This window comes from Notolabrus celidotus, chromosome 4 (assembly GCF_009762535.1).
Source record: "Notolabrus celidotus isolate fNotCel1 chromosome 4, fNotCel1.pri, whole genome shotgun sequence".
In the NCBI taxonomy this organism is placed as follows: domain Eukaryota; kingdom Metazoa; phylum Chordata; class Actinopteri; order Labriformes; family Labridae; genus Notolabrus; species Notolabrus celidotus.
In genome coordinates, this window is record NC_048275.1 from 20,129,223 (window position 1) to 20,147,157 (window position 17,935).

The window sequence follows — 17,935 nt, forward strand, 5'->3', positions numbered from 1 at the left end:
TTCTCCACCTACCGCTGTAATCAGTTGAACCTTTTTTGTTTTACTCAAGTCACATTTTTATTTTAGATCTGCCAGCTGAAAGCCCACACAGCTGCAGGGAATAGGTTTGAATGTCATGAACTGTTAGGTGTGTTATCAGGAGAGTGTTGCTGTGGGTCTGTAGAGGTCAAAGTTGATGCTCTGGAGCAAACTCAAGCTAAGTCAGTCGGTCATTTTGTCTCTCACCTCCATTTAATTGTATTATTCATATACATTTTCCAAGCATTTCATCTGTATGGCGACTTCACTCATTTATTTTTTGTAACACTTTCACTCACCCCTGTTTGTCCTTAGAAGTGCTAGCTCTCTCGACTTCTCTTTTTTTCTCACCACTTCTTTTGCCTTTCCTCTTTCTTAATGTCTGCTCAGTTATTTTCTCATCACATTTATTCTATCTTTTAACCAGAAAACTGAAGTGAAAGTTATGTTTTTCCACCAATAGTCACATGTCTTTTTAGGTAATATATTTCATGCCATGTAGGTCTTACATCGCTTGGCACGTGTGTCACATTTTTGCACAGAGTTTTCTTTGACTGCTTTGTTTCCCAAAGCAAAACACAAGCAAGTGAGGTGTTATGATCACCACCACTGTTCCTAAATGCATGCCCCAGAACGGGAATCAATCCCTGAATGCTGTCCACTGCATCTAGAGTAATTGGTGTGTGCTTAAAGTAGAGTCTTTACAAAGACTAATTAAACACAACATCATATGTTTTATATCAATGCTAGTGGGAAAACTAGTATTTCTGTTTTTATTGCAGTAACTGGCAGTCCATGTAAGAGAAACTAAAAATGATCTACCACATTAAAAAGGAAATGATTTGAATGTCTTCACTGTCTTGTTACAACAACAGAGTTAAACCTAAGCCTCAAAGCATGGAGTTTCTGTTTGCCGCTTTTTGACACTCTGAGTTGCGTGGTTTAAGATTTCAGTTGATGGCCATGAAAAATCTGTGATATTATTGGTTGAAAACACCACTGATGACACCTCACAGTTTGAGGGTGCTTTATTGAAACAGGAGGAAGTATTCAACCATATCTGGTGACTCATAGTTACAAGCTTTTGGCTGTGAACACATGATTTCTCCTCTTCAGGTTGTTTAGTTTAAAGATTCCTGACGCCTAAGAGGGTTAATAAGTGAACATAAGCACATAATGATAATGGGAAACATGGGGGAAGTCTTCTTTAGTGTAACAGAGAGGAGTATTAAAATGAGCCTGATGTATGACTGGAACTAAAGCTTAACTTCCTCAGCGTTACAAAAGCAATCGTTGGTGAGGTAGGAAACCACTGGAAAAGAAGAATTAAAACTTAGAGTCAAATATGATTTCAGCGCAGGTTGCAGTTTTATTTCACAGCATTAGATTTTTCTAAGTGATTACCAAATCATGGTGTTTGATTTTGGAAAGTAGTTTCTTTAAAGATCATAAGATTAATTAATACCATTTGCCACAAATCTAAGTGTTGAAAAAACAGAAAATAAGCATTGGTTCTGTCAGTGTCAGTCAGGCCAACATCTTGTAAAGAACCAGCAATGAAATTCATACTTTTACTTTCTACAGGCCAAAAATACAGTATGGTGGTATTATCTGTTATTTAATGTGTTACTCTGCCATCCAATACAAATCTCAGTTTAACACCCCCCATTGCTGTTGAGTTTGGGCCATGGTTTCCTCTAAAACGTGCAGGGTCCTTTCATGTAACACAGTGGCTATTTTCGAAACGGCCTGCTAGTAGGTACTGCCTACTACATACTGCATTTGAATTTAGTCTGTAGTCTGACTGTTCTGTAGGATCTGTGTTGCAGGATGCTGGGCCAGACATCCCTGAATTTCCGGTTTTGGAAAGCAGAAGTAAATAACGGCCACATTGATAGCGAAACTGCTTCTTTAGCATCACTTATGATTTAAAAAGTTAGGAAGTGGTTTATATGGAATTTAATAATTTTCACAGCACATAAAAAAACTGAGTTCCCCATCAAAAAAGAAGGAAAAAAAAAAAAGCAGAACGAGCGCTGTGCATTGTGGGAAACAGTAAGTGAGGCAGACTGGTCCGATGCATACTGTGAAATTTTTCCGAATCAGTAGACATCCGGGGAGTTTTCCCATACTGCAGATTTTGCTCTTGTTCACATACTACTTACTACATACTGAATTTTGGCCAAATCAGTATGTACTGCTAGTATAGTAGGCGGTTTCGAAAACAGCCAGTGTTTCTGTTTTAGGTTGCTTGAATTGTAAAATGAAGAAAAAGAATGTAATGTTCAGTCTGGGTGAGGCTCTTTAAAAAGGCGTAACTTGCTTAAAGCAGCCTTTTTATTGACATTTTTTGCCTCAGCTGACCTTGACAACTCTCTACAAGCAGCTTTTATAGTCTGACCTAGCTTTATTGTAATCACACTATTAGTTAAATTACACATTTAACTGCCAAGTATGATGTTTAAGAGGCTCTGCTGTGGCCTGAGATGACGCAAAGTAGACTACAAAACACACCTGCTCTCACTAACAAACAGAGGATTGATTCAAAAAGGCTTTCATTTAGAGCATTGTACTTATTTCAAAGCTTATTATGATCATAGAAACATTTTTTAAATTATCTTTTCATATTTACGCCTTACATGCACATACATGTGTGTATATGTGAGAAGTGGTTGCTATCTTTAGATTATGACTTTTACATCAAGTGGGCAATTTAATGCACACTCAAAGCTTGTGGTAAGTGCTTAGAGGTCAGAGGGGATAGGCTCCACTTTTTATGTTTACATCCAATCAGTGCTGATGGTTCATGAAGCAAAGGATTCTGTTACAGAGCTGTGTTGGCTGTGCCTACGTGTACCAGGAGGTGTTGTTGAGCACGAGGAACCTCGCCCCTGCTCCACTCCATTTCTTTAATAGTATTCATGGCTCAAAGAAACTGGGTCAGCCAAAACATTTCTCGTCATTAACACCCTGTGCGTTCGTTCTTTAGGTTGACATTTCTAGTGTCTGTAGATACACTTCATAGCTAGTTTGAAATATGAGTGCAAGTAAAGGGGAAGACTGGAAGTATAAGCCCATCAACAGGCATTTATATGACCATATACCTAATGTAGATGGATAGATTAAAGGTTGAAGATTGTAAAATAATCTTCAGAATGTGTTGTCAGTAACTGATGTTTAATTTTGTCTTATCTTAGATACACCCTGAGCACGTCCAATTCAGCCATCGCTGCATTGCTGTGTGCTCTGTACCCCCACTTTCCTGCTCACAGCACTGACAACCGGTAAGAGAGACACACACATGCCATGAAATCTTTATCATTGCCTGTTGCTGAGGAGCTGGACATGAAAAACGACAGAATCTTTAGGTCGTACTTGTAGATTAGATGTTTTTTAAAACGCTTTTTTTTTTAGAATGCTCACATTTAGAAGTAGCATTAAAGTATTTGAATAGTATAAATGAGGACTGCTGGGTTTGATAACATTCTGTCAAAACCCCAGCCATATGTGCAAAACATTTTAGACTGTTATGAGCACAGATCCTTCCTTTGAGACGTGGTAGCTTGTATCATGAATCCTCAGAATATTTTTAAAAACAGTTTATTTCCTTTCTTATCAACATCATGGGACAGTTAAACTTCCTCTTACTCTATGGAACTAGAGAAATTAAAAAACTTAAAGTGGATCTTGAACTAGTAGATTACAAATGAAACACCCAACTTATTTAGTGATGAACATATTGGAAAACATTATGAATGCAGAAAACAAAAAAGCATCATTTGAAGATAGGTTAATAAAATTATGAAATGATCAATAAACCAGATGTTCTAGTATTTCTTGAGGTTCAATTTAAGAGAACTTCCATCAGACTGGAATTAAACAACATGACTGCTCTATCTTCAGTTTATTAAAGGGACAGTTAACTGCATCTGTCTAATTGGTAATTTTGCTCTTGTTGCTCCAGATATCACCTGCAGGCTTTGCGGCACCTTGCTGTCCTGGCTGCAGAGCCTCGCCTGCTGGTTCCTGTAGACGTGGACTCCCTGAAGCCTTGCTACGCCCTCTTAGAGGTCACATACAAGGTCAGTGCACAAAGGCGTACAGGCTGGAAAAGGCAGCCAGAAATTTGTGAATGAAGTTAAAGCTCACATTGTTCATGAGTAGCACTGGGTCCACACTTTTGTCTAAATGCTAGTTTTTCTTCAATTTTGATCAGAAGTTGTTCCTAAAAAAAAAAAAATGCTTTTATGTGATGTAGAGTTAAAAGTCCCGACACAACAAGAACCGCAGAATTTGAGAATTGCTCGTTGTTGAATTTTGGTCCCATAGCATGCACTTACCACTTTCCTCTCCATTTCCTTCCTTCTCGCTTTCACATGTACTTGTGAAATCACACTTCTTCTTGACAAACAGTTTTACATGCAAACACATATATGCGCACACACATCTTTACATACAGTACATGTGCAGTTTTCTGATTGTTGTGAGCCACATGAAAACACATCTGTCCATCACACTGGCATATTCTATTTTTTAGCAACATGTTTACAGCTGGAAGTCTTTCTCAGCTCAGTCAGACAGCTGAGGTGTTATTTGTGGTACTTGATTTGGGAAGCATGCCAGTTTGCTTTGAAGCTTTGAACAGCATGTGCCCTTCCCAACCCCTTTAGCAAAATAAGAACACTACATTAGGTTCTTATTTATACTTACTTATACTTCCACCTACGCAATATTAACCGTCTCCGTCCTTCACTCACTCACTCCCTACTCCACTGCCATTCTTGTTCGCGGCCTCGTCACCTCCCGTTTGAACTATTGCAACTCCCTTCTGTTTGGCCTCCCACACAAATCCCTCCATAAACTACAACTGGTTCTAAATTCAGCCACCCGTATCATCACACGCACCGCCTCCATCCACCACATCACACCCATCCTACAACAGCTCCACTGGCTCACCATCACAGACCGGATCAACAACAAAATACTTCTCCTCACCTTCAAATCCATACACAACCTCGCACCTTCATATCTCTCTGACCTCCTCCATACTGCCACACTCGTCCGCACCCTCAGATCCTCCTCCATCCATCCCCCCTGCTCGCCTTGTTACCAGCTCTGGAACTTTCTCCCACCTGACCTCCGTAATACTGATTCTCTTCCATATTTTAAATCCAAACTCAAAACTCATCTGTTTAAACTGGCTTACTCCATCTGACCACAACTCCACTGTCCATTCTATTAAAACTTTTAAAATTGTATTTTATTTACTGTTTGTTGTTTAAACTCTGTTTCTTTTAATGATGTAAGGTGACCTTGAGTGTCAAGATAGGCGCCTATAAATATAATACATTATTATTCTGATTATTCTGATTATTATTATTAGTGAATGGACTACACTGAATTGTACAGCATAGACCCAAACAGCTGATCAGTGCACTGCAGGTGGAAGTACATATATGTGTTGCGCCCGAGATTAGTACAAAAATGAATGAGCTTTCTGACGGCAAAGTAAAGCACTGACATTTTGAAATTAGGTGATAGAACTGACCCCGTCTGCAGCAGTTAATAGCCTAGCTTCCATTCTGGTCATCTGGCCAGTTTGTCACAGAGGGGTCAAGCTTACCAGCATCCCCTGTAGAGGGTACATTTATTCACCAGTACCTCATACAAGTCTGCTTTAAAAAACAAACAACAACAAAAAAGAACTGTCTTTTTAATGAAAGGAAGGCTATAGAAATAGTTTTATGTACAATGTTGTAGGTCAGTTAGGGGTTTGAGGCCCTAGTGGATTAGTCCATGGTCACTCAGACTGCCATTGTGTGGACCTTACAGAGTTAATGGTGTCCATTCATTTTAAACCACATTTAGCCCTTTTAATCATGTGCACTCATGTGTAGCCGGAAGCAAACATACACGAGCAGCTGGTCATGACGCCCTACTTCTATTTTATAGAGGCTTTTAAAAATGTTTTAAAAAAACAGCCATCCAAAATGTTCACCAGAAAATGTGATGCCCAGATAAGAATAACTATGTGTGGATGTTTTTCTAGTGTACTTTTGCTCAGCTATTACTTCCCTCATGTCTATCTTTGGTGCCCCAGGAATTAAAACATCTAGATTCAACCGCCATTGTTGCAATACTTATGTCTTCACAGGTGCTGTAAATAGCCTCTGAATTACAGGAACAGTTATTTCTAAATCCTCCTCTGTGGGCTTTGGTTTCTGCTCTGTATAGATGTGGCAAGATTAGAAGTCTTGCTTTTTTCTTCAGAATTCCTGCTGCTCTGTGAGGCCTGGCTCCACTTTTTTTTTGCATTGTTATTTGAAGCAGTTGTTGGAAGTTGAAAGAGAAATGCAGCAGTGTCTGAATTCTATTTAAGTTTTCAATTAGGAGATTGGTCATTCTGGCGGTGTGCTGAAGCAGAGTGTGTGTTCTTTATTAAAACAGGAATGAGCAGAGATGCATGGGAAGGGCAGGTGATACGCTTTTATAGCCTCAAGATGGCTTCTAGCAGTAACTTAATCCTCTGGTAAAATGTGGAAAATCTTACTGAGGTTCAAGTAATAGAGAAACACAGAATGTAATGCGAACACTCACAAACTCACACACTCACTCTCTTTTCTTTTAATGAGGGCCCTGAACACTGTTGGCATCTGAGTTATTGTCAGTAAGAGTTAGTGTGCATCATATCAAGCATGCAGGGACTGGTTTTTTTTTTTTATCACATTTGCCCTTCAACTCTGCACACGTCAGACACTGACCAGAGATACTATGCCTGTCTGTAAAAAGAAGTACAATGCAGTTGATGTGTGATGCACTTGTCAAAAGCATCCACAATCACAGATTTTTTCCCAAGTATTTGGGGATTTTCTTTGTGTTGGCAAACCCACACACGTGTATTTGATCTAGTTTCTAGATTCACATTTCTATGTAGGATGGTTGAAGGTCAAAAGACAGATTTTTGTCTACAGTAAAGCCCACCTCTCACAGCATTCCTCACTTTAATTTAGTCCACAGCAGAAAGCTCTGTTTGACTCCTCGTACGTCACTCGCCATGACATTCACCACCTATGACTAAACTCAGATGGTTCACCTTGTAATTAATTATCTTGGCTGGAAGTGACCGTCTTCTGAATTCTCTTGTTTTCTTTTACTTCCTTGCAGTGACATAACATACATGTACTAGGGATGCACGATATTGGATTTTTTTATTGGATATCCGATATGCCGATATTTTACAACTCATTTGGCCGATAACCGATACGATATTTTTTTTCCTCACACCTAATTGCAGAGATCATCAATTATCTTCTGTATTGGAATTAGCCTACAGTATTATGGTGATACTCTTAAAATATTTGTTATGTAATATTCATTTCTTGTTCTAAATAAGAAAAAATACTTAAAACTTAAAACTGCATATTTATTTATGACAATTGCTTTCAAACAAAATGAACACAAAAAGATACATCCTACTTAAAACTCGGATGATGCTCTCCTGAGACAAGCATAACAAAACCCACAATCAGGGCAAATTTGGCCAATTTCACATTTGACATAGTAAGTAAACCTGACCTCTGTTCACAGGGAACATGTAAAAAGTGCAACTGTGTAGCAATGGTTTACTCTTTGACATTAAATGTGCCTAAATGAGTCAGCTACATGTTCCTTACAGACTGCTGCTTAAATTCAAATTTAACTTCAAACATGAGACCAACATGTGTGCAGCAGCCCATTATTTTATCGGTTAATTATATCGGCTGATATCGGCTAACACGCTGATATCAGATAGTTCATTTTAAAGCCAATATCGGCCGATACCCGATAACGTGCCGATAGTATCATGCATCCCTAACATGTACAATGAATTCATTGTTGAGTACTCCATTACCATAGTACTATTGGAATTGAAATGTATCATGTAACACAGTGTCATTACTGGATGCAGAAGTAAGAGTTACTGATCTAACAATATAAGGAAACTGTGCATATGTCTTTTGTATCCTTTTTGAAATGTGTAATTCTTCTTGTTTCAGGAAACCAAATGGTATGAGGAGACGACAGTAGAGCTGATGGCGCCCACCATGCTTCCTGAGCTGCACCTCCTCAAACGGGTAAACCTTGGGATCACCTCTGGAGTCTGTAGTCCAATCTATATCAGATTTTTTGTGTGGAGGATGAGGGGGGGAGAATACTGGTGATACAAAGAAGCAACATCGAACATGCCGAACAAATCAAACCTAATATCTTGATTCAGTTATTTAAAATTTTCTGTTTATTTGTCACAGGTGAAGGTGAAGGGGCCACGGTACTGGGAACTTTCTGTGGACCTCAGCAAAGAAACACAGCACCTACAGTGAGAATAGAGAATAACTACTGTGACTAAGCTTTACAGGCCGTCATTGATATGAAACCACTAAATCAGGAGCATGTCAATCAGAACAGATGGATTTAACAAATCCAGATAAAGCTCTGATTTGATCACATTTATTAATTGTGTTGACTGATTATTTTTCCATCAGGTCCATCCTATCCAGAGATGGGGTGTTGTACGTAAAACTCCGAGCCGGTCAGCTGCCCTATAAAGACGACCCTCAAGGCTGGAAAAGCCTCCTGGCCTCCACCGTCAACCATCGTAGTTCCGGAGTTAGAGCTTTCAAGGTGAATACACAATGATATCAGACATACTCATAAATAAACACCAATGATCAATCCTTATTTTCGACCCTATTATCTGGTCTCATACAGTCCAGTGTGGTTCTAGAAATGTGGACCCTGTTCTACTCCAATCGCTTATAGTTATAAGCTATATTAAAGTTTGTAATGAATTATAAACTGCATGACTAGAGGGTTACTATTGACTCTTCATCTTTCTTTTCTGCACCTATTAGCTGCTCTAAATGTCTTAAAGTTGACAAAACAGGTTTAGAGTTGATACTCACATGAATCACATTTTAACTTGAGATTTGCCTTTAATGTAGCATTCCTTTTTATCTCCTGGGTTTAAGAGAGCAACACCTTTTTAGGAAATACGTCAACACCAGTAACAGATTAGAAATAGAAGCTCAGGGGATTGAATTGAGCTCCTCCCCTGTGGTTGGTTGTGACCAGCCTTGGCAGGTTGTCACTACAGGTTTAGCAGGCAGCTATGTAGTTGACACACTATTACTGCTTCCTTGATGGCCTCAGTGTACGTTGTCAATACACCTGCAGGTCTGGAGGGGAAAAAACCTCAGAACACTAATTTATTCCACTTGTCCTCACTGTCCTTCCTTCACTGTCTTTTGTCCCTGTTCTTGTTTTCTGTGTCCTTCTCGTGTGTATCGGTTAAAATAAAAACGTCCTTGTCTCTTTTCAGCCTGAAGCGATCTCTACGTTCACCTCAGAGCCTGCTTTGGTCTCTTTTGCAGAGTTCTTCTGTAAAACATCAGATGGAATGAAACATGTGAGTTAAACACACACAAAGGGATTTAGGTGAAGTCCTGCTTCTTGATTGAAAGTTCTTGTAGCCAGTTTACTCCCCTGAAAACAGGTTGTTGTTGGTTTGATTGAAAAACAAAATAAGCCTGTTCTCAGTTCTACCTTCTGGGATTACAGTCCTGGAAGAGTTCTACAAATTTATGAAGCACTTGCAAAACAATTGCTCACAAAACAATTTTAATAACTTCATATTAGCAAGCTAACAAAGCTAACATAGCCTTGTTAGACAGTTCAGTCAGTCTACAGTTTAATCTGGAATAAAGCTATTATTACAACTATTTAGCAACAAATAGTCACCACATTAGGGCCCACTGCTTTTATTTTTAATCGTTACTTTGTAAAAGACAACCTTTTAACCAATTCTAGCCAAGAACAAACTGAGCTGGTGCACCTCTCTCTATGATGCTCTTGTTTTATGTCTTCAAGAACAGCTTGAATTATTTTTGTTTTTAACATGGACAGAAAAGTCATAGGGAGTTCAATAAATGTGTGTCCTCAAAAAGTATAAATGTGTCCAATCCAACCTTGTTGCTAACATGTTTTTTTTATAGTGCCATTAATTATATTGAATGACTGGCTTCCCTTTTACTGTTGTAGCATACTTTGTATAACATTAACAAAGAAGGAAATAGTTAAGTATCTAGCCCCTGGAGCGGTTATATCAGAGCTCTATTGAACCGGTGCACTTATTAACATTTTTTACAGCATTAGAGTTAAGGAATGTGATTGATCTGGTGTCTCTGTACCCTGGATCATCTGTTGAAACTTGATAAAAAAAACCTTTTCCTGCCAGAGAGCTTCTTTAGCAACGAAAATGCACAGACATGTTTATTGTTTATATTCAAAAAGAAAATAAGCACATTTTCATGCAACCTGTGTCCCTACTGAAATTGCATCCTGAATGTATCCTCCTTCGAATTAGCCTACTTATAAGCAGTTTTATATCCAGTCACAAATATGTCGGAAATGGACTACTTGTCTGCTGCTTACTTTGGACTCTGTTTACCAAAATATAAAAATCCTTAAATGAAATTAAAATGGCTTCTGCATCTGTTTTATGATGTGCTATCAGTACACAGTTGCTAAATTTGAAAACCCTAAAACTAAATGATACAGTACACAGGATAATAAAACAAAATGATAGATTGTCATGAAAAGTGTATAATCTGCTTATCAATCACTGGACTCCACTGTTCTTAGTGAAGAGGCTTTGTCTATGCTTTCTATTAACCAGAGGTCACTGGTTCCAGTGTGAACAGTGAAGTGGAAGAAAATGAGGCATTTTGTTGCGTAACGTCCTGTAATTGAATTTAACAACATGCCTATTCTAAGTCCTTCAATGTAATTAACTTTTCACCTCCCAAGTCATTTGAAAGTCATTATTTGGTGTTAAAAAAAGGGCACACACTTCAATGCATTTGCTGATACATTAAGAGTGTTAGATTTTTCTTTAAGGCCAAAAACTTCATGAAATAGAAACTCCTACATTTAAACTGGCAGAACTTTTTTTTTTTACCATGCTTTTATTCATTATACTTTTATTTGTCATATAGTCTGAACAAATATATTTAACTATTGAAGTGCAGAATATTTTGGAAACTCACTGTTAATGATATCCGCATTAAAAAAAGGGAGCCTAAATTATAACACACAGAAACAAGCAGGAAATAATAACTGTCAATCAAATTATTTTAAATCAAATGATTGATACCAAACCTAAATGAGAACCTACTCATACTTGAAATGTCTGTTATGTTAAGGAAATGTGTGTAATGTTTCTCCAACTTGATGGTTTGAACACTAACTCCCCTCACTGTGTTTGTTGTGTTTTGCAGAGAGAGGACACGTTGGCCTTGTTCTCAGCCATGCTGTATGAGTGTGTGACACAGGAATGTCCAGAGATGTTGCCCACTTACATTGCTATTGAGCAGGTAATTTTGTAAAGGCTTAGCTGTACAATTTCATAACCAAGCAAAAATAACTTCTGTAAGTTTTTAGATTTCAGATGAAGTGAGTTGGGAATAAAACATGTATGCCCTGGAAACTGGCAATGCTGAGCAATTTCTGGATAGTAGGATATTGTTTTAACCCTGTAGCATTCATTGCAATAGTTAAAATGTATTAACATTCAAAAGCAGTTGAGTGTAATCGTTATGGTTAGTGTAACGTTTTATATTCTATATTATTTTGTTTGTTTGAGATAAAAAAATCCAGTCTGCCTTTGTGAAGGTATGTTAACTCATGTTATCTCTGGTGTCTCTCAGACGGTGGATGCTCTGCGTCAGAGGAACCTGCAGCAGACCTTCCCTCTGTGGCAGATGCGTCTGGTGGTGGAGCTGTGGGACAGGAGGGTGCTTCTGGGTCCCGCAAACCGTCATGACGCCCTGCTCACCTCTGAGTTTCTTCCTGTCATGAAGAACATGGTTGATGTGGCACTGGACAGCTGGCTGAGAGGTGAGGAGGGGTGGGAGGGTTTGACATGTTTGTGTATGTGAGTAAGGAGGGGGATCAGTTTGGTCTCAAACTATGAAGCCCATGTGGAAGTGTTATAAAATGCAATTCATCAAGAATCCGCTTGAGGCTGGCTGCAGAAACACCGGAAACAACATAGACAACAATTCAAATAAGACGATCTTTGCAGCATTAATAAACATGTTTACAGCCTGGTACAAAAGACGAGTGTAGTCTGGATAGCTCATTTCTCTATAGGCACACACTGTATGGGGGGTGTTTTTGTTCTAACGCGACAGTTCAGAAGATATTAAGATTACGAGTTTTTGCCCAAATAAGGACATGACTGACTTGACTCCCGCACGGGAACACATAGCTGTTGGCTAGGAGGTTCAAACTCTGCCTCTTTACATCACTATGCCTGGTTAAGTTCCGCATTTCCAATATGGCTGCCGCTGTCGATTGGCTTCAAAACAGCGTTCAGGAACAGAATGGGTTACGTCACGGATACTACGTCCATATTTTATACAGTCTATGGTTGGACCAATAGATCAAAATCTTAGCTGTTGTTTGAATCTTACAAAAGAGTTAAGTCAAATATTAAGTATTTTGTTGGAAACAGTTGCACAACAGAACTGAAAGAAAAAGGAAGGAATTTGTGAACATTCATATTTCAGTTGTAGAACAAAGCACATTTAGTCAAACAACCTACCTGATTATGATAATATTAGATACATGACGTAACATAATACAGATCATTTAAATAGGGTAATAATATATTCATTGTCCCCTGATTGCCTTCTCCACGGTACAGCGTCATTCTGTTGGAAACACTGTATCTACAACAGGGCCTCTCTTATATCAGGTGTAAATCTAGCTCAAAGGCACAAGTTCTGCTTCCATGACTTGAAGATGAAACGGCAAATCTGATTACACTCTCTTTATTGTTCAAAAAGTTTCTCTAAGGTCACTTGTGAGTTGTTTTTTCCTGTAGTGAAAAAGAGCGGATGACTTGAATAGAATAAAGACTCTCCTTTGATAAATAAATAATGACATGAGAAACATTGAACTCACATGAATGATCAGCTGATCATTGCCACATGGATTAACATTATTCCATTCATCAGGCTGATATGAAAGAGCAGCCAACATCAAAGAACAGGAAGAGGGAGTTCTCCACCTACTGAATTGTTTCACAGGCTGGATGTGTTTCAACTTGTTTTCATGTTACAGGGTGTTGCACATTAATGTCATAGTTTACAAGCCAAACAGATTTTTTATACTCAAGCAGACACCCATTCCTTTGCTGATTTGCACATGCACAGACGCACACAATCATGAGTGCACAGCAAGAGGCGTGGGAAACAGGTGAAGTGGTTGGACGAGACTGTGATCATGTTACATTGTCAACATGCATTCACTTTCATGTTTTGTGAAACATCTTGGAAGACAAACAAACTTTGACCTTAATCATCAGGATGTTGCTGTGGTCTGGAACTCACCCATCAATGAAATATGTTCAGGCAAATCTTTGTTGTTTTTATGATTCTTTTTCTGCTCCTCAGCTTTCTGTGCCTTTAGTCTCTCTCAAAAGACATTCATGCTGTACATTTCTTCATAAAGGATGGCTGTAAGTATAAATATCATTGTTTTGCATTGTGTGTATATTCTCTTCCAGACAACAGCTCAGTGGTGAGATCCTACATGAGGGAAAAGGCCCTTCCTAAGGACACCCAGTCAATCATGTTGGCCTGCTTTCTGGTGTATCGCTCCATCCCCTGCCTGAGGAACACAGACACACAGTTGGAGGGTAACATATGATCACACTAAACTAAAGCTTCACCTGTGCACACTTAATATTTGCATGTTAAAACACAGTAAACTATTGACATATCAGCAGGGAATATCTATTTGTGCAGGTGACTGCAGGCTGATCTGACTGCTGTAGACTTGCTTACTTTTCTAAAGTTGTATTTTTGGGCGTTTTTGCCTTTTAATGGATAGGACAGCTGAAGAGAGACAGGAAAGACATGTAGCAAATGAGCCCAAGAGCTGAACCTGCGATCGCTGCGATGAGGACTATTGCCTCTGTATATGGGGCGTGAGCTTACACCACTAGGCAACGGTGCCCCAGCCAAACATTTTTTATGAAGAAAATAAATGTCTAAGGAGAATTAGGCTTGTCAAACATCGCGCCAATAGACCAGCAAAGGTTCATTTTACTACAGGAAATACATTACTAAGCTTCAAAGGAACATATTTTCATGTGTCCTGGAGGTGGTTGCCCAAAGAGGCGCCCATGTTTGCATAAAATATGATTAAGTTTGAACCTGAAGTGGAGCAGTTTTTGTGATTTTTTTGTCAGTAGCCTAGACCTATTTCTCTATCTCTCTTTTCCTCTATCTTTGTCTTGTAAAAAAAAAAAAAAAGCTTCCACTTTGCACTCCCTACAGGCATCGGAGAACTTTATAAATCCAGTCATACTTTTTGTATGAATGCAGGTATTGATAATGAACTCATCTGAAGCTCTGTCCTCTCTCCCTGCAGGCTGCAGCTCCCTCGGAGATTTGTTGGCACGCAGCAGCCAGTTGGGCATCCCACTGAGGGACCTGCTAAGACTGGCACCCGTCCTGTTGGGCCCCGGCGTACACACTCTACAGGGCTTTCCTACGCGGACATTTTGATACCGATGCTCAGTGTTAGTCAACTGGCAAGTAACTTCTCAGACATCCAGTTTTAACCCTACGTCCCCCCTGCAAGCACAGGTAGGACAACAGCTGAGAGGAACTGTTGTGAGGTTACAGACTTCTCTTCCCTCTCAGCCAGCAGAAAATGGGATGAGTCCTTTTGTAACATAATATTTCTATGTAGTTTTTTTATACAATGAAGAAAGTTTGGCTGCAGTAGTGTTTGCAGTGTGTGTGCCATATTTGTGGTGCAACAAATCCAATAATGTGGACTGTTTTGATGGAAACCACTTTTCCCAACTTCACTGTTGAACGAAGACACCAAGGACTGGTTGGTTCAGAAAGAAATATTTTCAGCAGTAGTTGTTCCAGAGTCTATGCTGCCTGTGAGAGTTCAGGCTGCTGTACAGATGAGAAGAAAAAGACAATAAACCATAAAGATACATACACATTAATGATACCTTGATTTATTATGCATGCTCACATTTCTCCATGAGGCTCATTCAGAAGGTCATTTGTTGTTGTTTTTACTTTTACTCCCACGACTTCTGAAGAACCCTTTCATGTGAATTTCTTCAGCATTTTAACTTTCTGACAAGATCAGCTGACACCTTGTTGCTCAATACACTACTAAGAACTGCACTTGTATTCAAGGAAGGGCTTTAAACTTAACAAGTTGGTTAATAATAAAACATTTCTTTGAATTTTTGGTCACGAAGAAAATCTTTCCGCCTACTCACAGGATCTCCTGCGAGAGCCATTAACAGATAACAAACCTCTTGACTTAATTCACAGATCTGAAGTTTGCTGAGCATAGTCACCAACTTATTGGTTGCTAATCCATTGATAAAGGAAACAAGAATTTCTCTCAGAACAAAAAAGAAACAGACCTGATTCTCATTTTTAAAAAAAAGTTTATTTAACCTTTATTAACCAGATGAGACCTCATTTACAAGGGGGTCCTGGCCAAGAGGTCAGCAAGCACACATCAAAATGAATAGCACAACCTCAACAGCATAGAGCATATATACAGACAGTAGTAGAAACAATCAATCATTAAAAGTGCAACTAATTTGCAGATAAAGTGCAATTTGTGATCACAAAAACAGCATTTAAAAACACAGGCACTGTCTGTCTTTAATATGACTTGTATGCTTGTTAGTACAGCAAGGCCTCATGTCCTTATTTACATGAATAATTCCAACACAACGAAAATGGCTCAGAGGTTCAGAGACTGTTATGCCCACCTGTCACCCAGGCTCCATTGTTATTCAAACTTGTGAACTATCAAAGTTAATTTCCTGTCCAGTTGTTATGACAGAGGAAGAAAGCCATATAAAGCAAAACCACTTTCTGTAACAGGCTGTAAAGTTGGACATTTTCACATGAGGCTTTATTGTGATTGACTCTCTTTTTGAGCCCATGGTACCCCCTTAGTCCTGACTCTGACTGAGAGGGCACCCCACTCTGTGACTTTGAAGACCTCTGCATTAGCTTATGAAGTAATCCAGATGTCTTCATTTTTATGTCACAGAGAGTTTGAAAAACCCTGACGTCTGGCCTGATATGCCACAACAGCTCTGAGTGCATTCCTGAGCAAACAGCAAACATCCCAACAAACATGCAGTCCACACCCTCCACACAGAGCTGAAACACACGAGCGCTCCTCACATTCAACTACAAACTTGGTGCATTGAGAGTTTGTTTACATATGTTTTGTTTTGTACAATGAGGTTATATGAATGTGGTCTGAAGGTCAAACCCTCGACATCATAGCAGAAATACACATTTCAATACTGCCACAAGATCACTTAACACCAACAAGTGGTGACAGGCGTGTGTTAGTGCTGTCAGTCATCAGCTGCACTGAGAGCAGTCTATGCTGGATCAGCATATATATTTTTTTAACTGTCATAAGTCTATCTTTCCTTTCTTTGATTCTTCTTGTTTTTTGCAGACTGCAGAGAGGATTTGACTAATCTGTTCAGCTCTAAATTTACTGTTCCACCCACATTTTAATACCTTGTGCTCCCTGCTAAAAACATTACACAAAACCTATCAGACAGATTCCTTTATAGGTTATTAATCTTGAATAAAGCAGGCAAAAATAGCAACCAAATATGACTCACATTATATTAAATGTTTTGTACATACAGGGTTGTGTTGACTTAGTGGTTTTATTTTGCTACAAGAAAATGTTTGGGTGTTGATATAAGCCAGGAGTTATGTAAGAAGATAAAAACAGATTAACCACCAGAGCTATGTGAGTGCGTTCTTGAAATATTTCTTGTCCACCTGAGCACCAAAGCTTCAATCTCTCATCACTGCTATGACGCTTTGCTTTGTTTGCACTGTAAACTATCCGTACTAGAATCATTTGGTGATAATAAATTAATAATAATAATATAATAATAATAACATTTTATTTATATAGCACCCTTTTAAAAACATGTTTACAAAGTGCTTTACAGAATGCAAGACATAGCGAGATAAAACACAAAAGTACATGACAAGGTAAGAAGAGCTAAAACGAGTTAAGTGAAAGACAATAATAAAAACATGCAGAAATCAAAAAGTCAGTGATGATTTAAGAAGTAAAGCACATTTAAAAAAGAGTGTTTTTAAAAGAGGACAAGGATGTGGCTTGCCTGTCTCCTCCGGCAGGTCATTCCAGAGTGACGGGACCCTGACTGCAAAGGCCCTGTCGCCTCTGTTTTTAACTTCGCCCTTGGAAGTTCCAAGAGGGACCTGGCGGAGGATCTCAGGCAGCAGTTGGGGACATACATTTTAGGCATTCACTTAGGTACTCAGGGGCCAGTCCATTTATGGCTTTAAAAGTGAGTGTTAAAATCTTAAAATCAATTCTAAAACCCACAGGCAACCATTGAAGGAGGCTAAAATTGGTGTGATTGGAGTTACAATAATCTAATCGGGGAAGTGAAGAATGCATGGATGACAATTTCTAGGTTATGGTGTGAAAGGAAGGGCCTGATCTTAGAGATTTTGCGTAGCTGGTGAAAACGAGACTGAACTGTGGTTTTGATATGTTGGTTGAAGTCATGATTGAAGTGATGGAAGGTTGTGTACTTTTCTGCATCGGCGTGATCTTTATCAATATTTATATGAAGTCTTATGACAGTGGGTTGTTTGCTTTGTTGCTAGGGCGCTGTCAATCTTATGATGTCCAAACTAAACCCACATAGCTAACGATCACATGATTATTGAGGTTTACCCGCCACATGTAGTATTTCAACATTGTATCAGTAACTGTTTTCACTGGAAGTGAGGCTGCTGTTGAC

The 17,935-nt window shown here is 38.9% G+C and overlaps 1 protein-coding gene across 2 annotated transcripts in view; it reads left to right on the forward strand.

The window, feature by feature from the left end:
* The window catches only part of anapc1 (anaphase promoting complex subunit 1), a 53,692-nt gene extending 38,605 nt beyond the window's left edge, over positions 1–15,087 (forward strand). For both annotated transcript variants that reach the window (XM_034681658.1, XM_034681659.1), the window contains exons 44-53: positions 3,216–3,302; positions 3,983–4,100; positions 8,055–8,132; positions 8,307–8,374; positions 8,541–8,679; positions 9,377–9,463; positions 11,334–11,429; positions 11,763–11,952; positions 13,628–13,759; positions 14,497–15,087. In XM_034681658.1, coding sequence (XP_034537549.1) covers positions 3,216–3,302; positions 3,983–4,100; positions 8,055–8,132; positions 8,307–8,374; positions 8,541–8,679; positions 9,377–9,463; positions 11,334–11,429; positions 11,763–11,952; positions 13,628–13,759; positions 14,497–14,633 — 1,132 coding nt within the window. In that variant the 3' untranslated portion in view covers positions 14,634–15,087. The remainder of the gene's footprint in view (positions 1–3,215; positions 3,303–3,982; positions 4,101–8,054; positions 8,133–8,306; positions 8,375–8,540; positions 8,680–9,376; positions 9,464–11,333; positions 11,430–11,762; positions 11,953–13,627; positions 13,760–14,496) is intronic.
* Positions 15,088–17,935: the final 2,848 nt, after the last annotated feature.